Source organism: Nansenia antarctica (genome assembly GCF_963989245.1).
Source record: "Nansenia antarctica genome assembly, chromosome: 4".
Lineage (NCBI taxonomy): Eukaryota > Metazoa > Chordata > Actinopteri > Argentiniformes > Microstomatidae > Nansenia > Nansenia antarctica.
This window is the reverse complement of record NC_137689.1, coordinates 49,692,621-49,701,175: the sequence shown is the minus strand read 5'-3', so window position 1 is coordinate 49,701,175 and position 8,555 is coordinate 49,692,621. Positions and strand designations below refer to the sequence as shown.

General features: G+C 43.8%; 1 protein-coding gene across 1 annotated transcript in view; it reads left to right on the top strand.

The window, feature by feature from the left end:
• rph3aa (rabphilin 3A homolog (mouse), a) overlaps positions 1-8,354 on the top strand; it is a gene marked incomplete at its 5' end in the record, with an annotated part of 12,381 nt that extends 4,027 nt beyond the window's left edge. The window contains 10 exons of the mRNA XM_080529411.1: positions 1-140; positions 701-780; positions 989-1,063; positions 1,857-1,966; positions 2,803-2,929; positions 3,217-3,273; positions 3,514-3,665; positions 5,327-5,408; positions 5,537-5,633; positions 7,840-8,354. The exon at positions 1-140 is cut by the window's left edge and continues 88 nt beyond it. Coding sequence (XP_080385537.1) covers positions 1-140; positions 701-780; positions 989-1,063; positions 1,857-1,966; positions 2,803-2,929; positions 3,217-3,273; positions 3,514-3,665; positions 5,327-5,408; positions 5,537-5,633; positions 7,840-7,970 — 1,051 coding nt within the window. The 3' untranslated portion in view covers positions 7,971-8,354. The remainder of the gene's footprint in view (positions 141-700; positions 781-988; positions 1,064-1,856; positions 1,967-2,802; positions 2,930-3,216; positions 3,274-3,513; positions 3,666-5,326; positions 5,409-5,536; positions 5,634-7,839) is intronic.
• Between the last annotated feature and the right edge of the window lie 201 nt (positions 8,355-8,555).

Below are 8,555 nucleotides of genomic sequence, written 5' to 3'. Positions count from 1 at the left end.
CTCCAACCCCCCCGCCCCCATCCCAGCTACCCACGCCGCTCTTACCCGGACCCCCCCTGCCTCTAACCCCACGCCACCACGGCCCTCCCCCACTCCCGCTCCAGAGGAGGAAAATGACAGCTACGACTCTGATGATTGCAGTAAGATTGCTCTGTATCTATGCATTCCATTCCATTCCATTTTTGCCGTTTAGCAGACACTAGTTATCCAAGCGACATCCAAAAACGACATTTGTCTGAGTAAGTAAATCATCTACCCATCCGTCATCATAAGTAAGAACAGATCTATGCTCGGACCAGGGGCCATTGGCAGTCACAATTCTAGAAGAAGGAAGAATTACTTTTTTTAGAGGAACTGTACCGGGGGGGTAGTGGGGATGAAGAGGCCTTTATCTATCAGAAGGCCTGCAACACAGACTTGCATGTTGATGATGTGGTTCCTGTTTCATGTCTTTTTATCAGGTGTTTTTTTCCTTTTACTGGTTTTAATCAATTGTCTTCTTCCGTCTCGTCTCTCTGAGAATCGATTCTTTTATGTAACAATCAATGTTTATTTATCCCAGAGGGTTGGGATCACTCATAAGACCAATAAAATACACACAAGATGTACTAGGCACTCACAGGGGGAAATATTCCCTCTATCTCTGTTATTCTAAATCTGTGTTGACTGATCTGTCGTTCTTTCTTTCTGTGCCTGTCAGCCACTCTGGGCTCTTTTGAATTCAGTCTTCTTTACGAACTGGAGAGCAATGCCCTGCACTGCAATATTGTTAAGGCCAAGGTACTGTACGAACACGCACACACACACACACACGCACACACACACGCACACACGCAAGCACACACACACGTACATGTACACACGCACACACACACACACACACACACACACACACACACTCTCACTCACACTCTCACTCACTCACACACACACACACACAAAATGAAGTCTCCCATGTAAACCGGTATTCCTCTGTTTGTTTTTCCAGGGTCTGAAGCCTATGGACTCTAATGGGCTTGCTGATCCTTATGTCAAGCTGCACCTGTTGCCTGGAGCCAGTAAGGTAAGGTGTGGTAACTAACTACCCACTCCACCTCCTCTGTTCTCCACAGCAGACCTCCGCTGTAAAACCTCAGAGAGACCAAAGCCATACGTGTACACTGAACACCACATCCACCAACAGGACATCTAGGGCCCGTTTCCCAGAGAAAGTGTGATTTAGACTAAGATTAGTCTTAATTAGTGTTTTACAGAGGGACTAAATACAGCCTGTGACCTGACATCCACATAGTGATTGGTCCAAACCTTGTTGACTTGACTCTTTTTATGGCTGACATTCATCACTGTACGACTTGGTACTATATGGTACCATGGTAGGATATGTGACAGTATGTGATTACAGTATAGGAGAACTATAGTTGGCAGCAGAGAGGTGCTGTAGGTCTCTAGCCTCCCACAGTGATGATGGAAGAGTTGTGATGATGTGTAATTTACAGACAGAGCTCCACCACACGCATGACAGGACAGGAACAGGGACAGCGGTCATGGTTGTTTGTCCGGAACATTCTTTCTTGATTTTGTTCCTCGTTCAGGGGAGATGTCAACACCCACACCCACACCCACACACACACACACACACACACACACACACACACACACACACACACACACACATATACGCAGACACGAATGTACACAAACATCCGCACATATACACAGACATGTACACAGGCACGCATGCACACACACACACACACACACACACACACACACACACACACACACACACACACATACACACGCACACACACAGGATCACATGAGGGAGATCTCTCTCTGGTTCTGTGTGTCCCCAGTCTAACAAGCTCCGCACCAAGACCCTGAGGAACACCCTCAACCCTGTGTGGAACGAGACGCTGGTGTACCACGGCATCACTGAAGACGACATGCAACGCAAAACACTCCGGTAAGCACAGCCTCGACCACACCTCACAGGCACGGGGAGGCTAGTGGAGGTAGAAATCGGAGGACGGGCTCATTGTAATACATAATACAATTACAATGACCCCGTCCTCCGACTTCTACCTCCACCAGCCTCCTCTGCCATGGACTTCTGTACTGTACATAACACTACAGAAAAGGTGAGAAGTGATTTAAATCTAACGGTTACAATGACCTTGCCCCACTTTGCTCAGTGGCTCTTCATTGACTTAAGATCGATTGATAAAGTGGCTTGGGGTAGTCCAGTGGTCTAGCACCACAGTCTACAGTGCACACATTATGCCCATGTCGGCATGGGTTCGATTCCGGCCCATGCCCTGCTGACATGCCCTGTTCTCCTTACTTTCCAGTTAATCTTCACTTATCTCTCGAGAAAAGGAAAAATACGGGAGTGGGACTGGCCCACTCAGAAAAAAAAATAACCTATGAAAAGGAAAAAAAGAACATTTTCCAAAGCTTAACACTAGAACAGCCATGCATTTTTACCTACTAAAAGAGCCTTTTTACAATGCTCAAGCTGCTATTTACACACAACGACCACTAGTTGGCTGCTTGTAAATTACCCTGCTTCCTACACCGAAAAACTGCAAAATAGCTTTATATTAGCTTATCCTGATGTGATTATGAAAATGTAAGGATACTGGGTGGTAGAACGCACATATCTAGGAAAAGTCATGAAAGGAGGGTCCTGAAATTTGATCGAGTAAAAAGATATAACATTTTCTTTACTCACAGGGGTCAAATGACCCCTCATGGCTGTGTTAGTGTTAAAGAATAAGACTGGCCTCTGTCGTCCTCCAGGCTGTCCGTGAGCGACGAGGACACGTTTGGGCACAACGAGTTCATAGGAGAGACGCGCGTGGCTCTGAAGAAGCTCAAGCTCAACGAGAAGAAGATCTACAACGTGTGTCTGGAGAGAGTGGTGCCGGTAAGCCTGACTACAACACTGCCCCCCAGTGGACATGGTGCCTCACCATCACACAGGTGTGACGTGCTGCGTGCGTGACCAAGGCTTGAAGCGTGGAAATGAATGAACGTTGAAGCGTATACTGTATTGATAGTTCTCTAAGTATAGTCACCAAGCTCATACATGTACTCATATACCGTGCGTTCACCATTCTAGCCCCTGATTGGCTGATACACCTGTGATGGATGGCCAGTTCAGGCAATGATCAGGATGGTTGTGACCTCACTTCCTGTTCCTCTCCCCCTCAGGTGAAGCGAACAGGAACGGGAGGTTCGGTCCGGGGCATGGCTCTCTACGAGGAGGATGTAAGCAACACATGGACAGAGAGTTTGTATTTATTTATGTATACAACATAAGTACATGGTCACATGATATTAGGGCGTAAATCGTTAATTTGTTTGTTTGTGTGTGTGTGTGTGTGGTGTGTGTGTGTGTGTGTGTGTGTGTGTTTGCGCGTGCGCGCGTGTGTTTGTGTGTGTGTATTCGTGTTTGTGTGTATGTGTGGGTATTTGTGTGTGTGTGTGTGTGTGTGTGTGTGTGTGTAGGGAAACGAGGGTGACAGCGCTGAGGAGAGGGGTCGTATCCTGGTCTCCCTGACCTACAGCACCCAGCAGGGGAGTCTAATAGTGGGCGTGGTCCGCTGTGCTCACCTGGCCTCCATGGACTCCAACGGATACTCTGATCCCTTCGTCAAGATGTGAGTGCTTCCTGCCTTCCTAGTGTACATGCTCCATACCTTCCTAGTGTACATGCTTCCTGCCTTCCTAGTGTACATGCTTCCTGCCTTCCTAGTGTACATGCTTCATACCTTCCTAGTGTACATGCTCCATACCTTCCAAGTGTACATGCTTCATACCTTCCTAGTGTACATGCTCCATACCTTCCTAGTGTACATGCTTCATACCTTCCTAGTGTACATGCTCCATACCTTCCAAGTGTACATGCTCCATACCTTCCTAGTGTATATGCTTCCTGCCTTCCTAGTGTACATGCTTCCTGCCTTCCTAGTGTACATGCTTCCTGCCTTCCTAGTGTACATGCTTCCTGCCTTCCTAGTGTACATGCTTCCTGCCTTCCTAGTGTACATGCTTCATACCTTCCTAGTGTACATGCTTCATACCTTCCTAGTGTACATGCTTCCTGCCTTCCTAGTGTACATGCTCCATACCTTCCTAGTGTATATGCTTCCTGCCTTCCTAGTGTACATGCTTCCTGCCTTCCTAGTGTACATGCTCCATACCTTCCTAGTGTACATGCTTCATACCTTCCTAGTGTACATGCTTCATACCTTCCAAGTGTACATGCTTCCTGCCTTCCTAGTGTACATGCTCCATACCTTCCTAGTGTACATGCTCCCTGCCTTCCTAGTGTACATGCTTCATACCTTCCTAGTGTACATGCTTCCTGCCTTCCTAGTGTACATGCTCCATACCTTCCTAGTGTACATGCTCCATACCTTCCAAGTGTACATGCTCCATACCTTCCTAGTGTACATGCTTCCTGCCTTCCTAGTGTACATGCTTCATACCTTCCAAGTGTACATGCTTCCTGCCTTCCTAGTGTACATGCTTCATACCTTCCAAGTGTACATGCTTCCTACCTTCCTAGTGTACATGCTCCATACCTTCCAAGTGTACATGCTTCCTACCTTCCTAGTGTACATGCTCCATACCTTCCTAGTGTACATGCTCCATACCTTCCTAGTGTACATGCTTCCTGCCTTCCAAGTGTACATGCTTCCTGCCTTCCTAGTGTACATGCTTCATACCTTCCAAGTGTACATGCTTCCTGCCTTCCTAGGGTACATGCTTCATACCTTCCAAGTGTACATGCTTCCTACCTTCCTAGTGTACATGCTCCATACCTTCCAAGTGTACATGCTTCATACCTTCCAAGTGTACATGCTTCCTGCCTTCCTAGTGTACATGCTTCCTGCCTTCCTAGTGTACATGCTTCATACCTTCCTAGTGTACATGCTTCCTGCCTTCCTAGTGTACATGCTTCCTGCCTTCCTAGTGTACATGCTTCATACCTTCCTAGTGTACATGCTTCCTGCCTTCCTAGTGTACATGCTTCCTGCCTTCCTAGTGTACATGGTTCATACCTTCCTAGTGTACATGCTTCCTGCCTTCCTAGTGTACATGCTTCATACCTTCCTAGTGTACATGCTTCCTGCCTTCCTAGTGTACATGCTCCATACCTTCCAAGTGTACGTGCTTCATGTCTCACAACTTTGTAGAGGCTTCACTTTGGTGTGATGAAGCAAACCGACGTTATTCAAAAGTAAGCCAAAAGTAAGCCAACATGCTAGTTAGGACACGATGGCCGACCTCTCCTATCTGTGTGTGCTGCATACAGCTGTCTGAAGCCAGACATGGGGAAGAAAGCCAAGAACAAGACTCAGATCAAGAAGAAGACTCTCAACCCAGAGTTCAATGAGGTTAGTCCTCCCAAAGAATAATTTTTCATACATTCCATTTAGAATATGTCATTAAAGGACATTTGGACTCTAGTCTGCAGTCTGTGTGTTATTGAAATGGATAGACTCTAATCCGTTTTGTGTTGTAGGAGTTCAGCTATGAAGTAAAGCACGGTGAACTGGCCAAGAAGTCCCTGGACATCTCAGTGTGGGATTATGACTTGGGCACGAGCAATGATTTCATTGGTGAGTTCTGACGGCAGGGAAATGAAGCTTTTGACAGAATATTTGACAGATCAAATAGCAGAGAACTAATCAACTCCTCCAATAGCATCTCTCCTATAAGGCCTAAACAAATCATCTTCTCTTCTATTTGAACTTGAATTAAGACAAGTACCTTTTGGGAGAAGACATTCCCAATGCGCAGTATTACTTTAATTCCATTTTCAAGAGCAGTAACTAAACGTCCTGTTTGGCTTACCTCTTCCAACCTCTTCCTCTTCCATCTACACATTACTTACTGTACATAAGCTACCACACTGTATAAGCTTCCTTAACTGTACATATCTCATAACTGTATGTACCTCTAGTCTAAACTAAACTGATGTTTACAATACTACCTTTGCTTTGCACATACTGTATATTTCACATTGAACATGCCTCTTTGATATAGCTTATTTTATACATCTGCACATTACTTACTATAAGCTACCACACTGTATAAGCTACCATAACTGTACATAGTTCATAACTCTAAACTACCGTACATGCCTTACCGTACCTATCACTATCATTGTCATGTTTTGTTTTTCTTAATGTTAACACGTTAACGATGGCAGTTAATTTGGAAACCTTAAAAGATTTGACGTGAATTAATCATATTACCATAAATTCATATTACCATAAATTATAACTTCTACTGTGGCAAACGCCTTACATACATATTATGTATAGAGTCTATACATAATATGTATGTAAGGCGTTTGCCACATATGTCATGGCTTTAATACTATAGACGCTAATCACCACCCCTGTCAAATATTGCAATATTCATTGTTTAATCTTAAACATACTTCAAACTGCCCACTCTCAGTCACCGAGGAGTGAACAAGACACCTTTAGGAGCAGGCACATACCATATATATGTTACGGTACATGTGGGAAAACTAGGGTTAGGTCAAGTAACAGTGAGACCAGTTGAACTCTAGGATATAGGAGAACTTGCCTAGTGATCAGCAATGGTCAGCAGAACACAGACTTCCATAGGGCAGAGCCATGTATGGAACCAATGTAAAGCTATTCTCTCTCTGTGAACTAGTATATAAGCTGTAACTTCCATCAGTACTTGGTTTCCAACTGCCGTAGCCAGGCTGGGTCAATCCTGATCCTGCCACACCTAACAGAGTGTGCTGCCTTGGAAACATCTGTATAGAGAATGTAACCCAGATCTGCATAAATCAATGATTACGATTCAACCTTCTCTTCCCTGACTGAGGACAATATCTCCTTATAACACCTAGCTAGCCAGCCCTGAGGGGAGCGTGTCTATGTTCCCCCAGCCCTATGTTCCCACAGCCCTATGTTTCCTCAGTTTAACCCTTGTGTGCTGTTCCTAACCCTAACCCTACAGAGATTCCTGCCTTTACAGTATGATTACTTAGAAATGTGGGAACGTAGGGCTGTGGGAACATAGGGATGACCCTGCCCTGAGCTACGTTCAAAAGTGTTCAGTGACAGTGTTCTGAGTCACAGCCAGCTTTCCCGCTACGGAGGTTAGATCCAGAACAGATGTGCCGGCGACAAGGTCCGGTGTTAGTATAACCATAACAGCTTAAACAAGCAATTCAACCTGCTACTGTCTGTGTACAATAATGTTTATTAAAAGTAACAATCAGCACTTTGAAAATATTCAGTTAACAAAGGAGAGACATGTACCTGTGATAGCAATTTGAGAATGAAAACAACAATGATCGGTTTGAAGAAAAAAACGAATAAGCAAGACAAATTTGTCAAACTCGAGTGCTTGGAGATGACTCAGATTTTCTCTGCTTGCTGAACTATAGTGAAAGTCGGAACAGTGCCACAAAACAGTGGTCAAAGATATAATACATTAAAGTATTATCAGTAGGCCGACAGTGTATCTGTGCAGTCTGAGGTTTGGCAGTTAAGTGCGATTCTGAATGCATAGCTTGAGACTTTTTTTTACTTTGACAAATTAAGAGATTCTTTATTCCAACACCACACATGTTTTTGTTTTATCTTCCTCCCAAAATAAGTAAATACTAGTATTTTAAACTTGTAAAAATTGTAATCGATTGACAGCACTATTTAAAAAAAAAAAAATCATATATAAAAAGAATATTATACATCACTTTAGTTGTATAGTACTTTGTACTCTGCAATGACAATAAAGTTGAATCTAATCTAACTGAATCGAATCAAATCTCTTCAGGTGGATGTCAGCTAGGCATCACTGCCAAGGGGGAGTGTCTAAAGCACTGGTACGAATGCCTCAAGAACAAAGACAAGAAGATAGAGCGCTGGCACGTCTTATTAAACGACAACACAGTCCAGAGTGACTGAGATATGAGCTGCCTCTCTCTATTGTATTTATTTACCCTCGTCTGTATCTCTCTGTGAAACATCCCTTTGTCTTCCAATTTACTGTCTGTCATTTTTTAGTCGTAACGCTAGCCTGAGCAAGCAAACCAAGGTGCCATTTCAATCATTTCCAGTTTCTATGATGAGTCTAGGAATTATAAGACTTACTGTGCTACTGTACAAGAGAGCACATCTGGATTCTCATCAAAACAATATTTACTGTGAAACGAAAACAGACTCAAAGATGAATCAATTATATGATAAGTCAAATATGATACATCAGTAGGGAAAAGAGTCATCTTTGGAGTAATTCTGTAAACCCAGAATTCGGATTTCAGATTATTTTAAATTGTTATTGACAGGATAAAAAAACAAAACATTTAGACTGTTGTTAATGTGTTGTTATATTGCCTGTTACCAACGTTTGACCCAACCCCTGGAATTTCCTCTTTCTCACCCCCTATACTGAGAACAGTGCTGGTATGACTACTGTGTTGTATACTCTGCTTATATACTGTGACTGCTTGGTTCAGGTGTTTGCACTACCAAACACATATTTATTTCAGT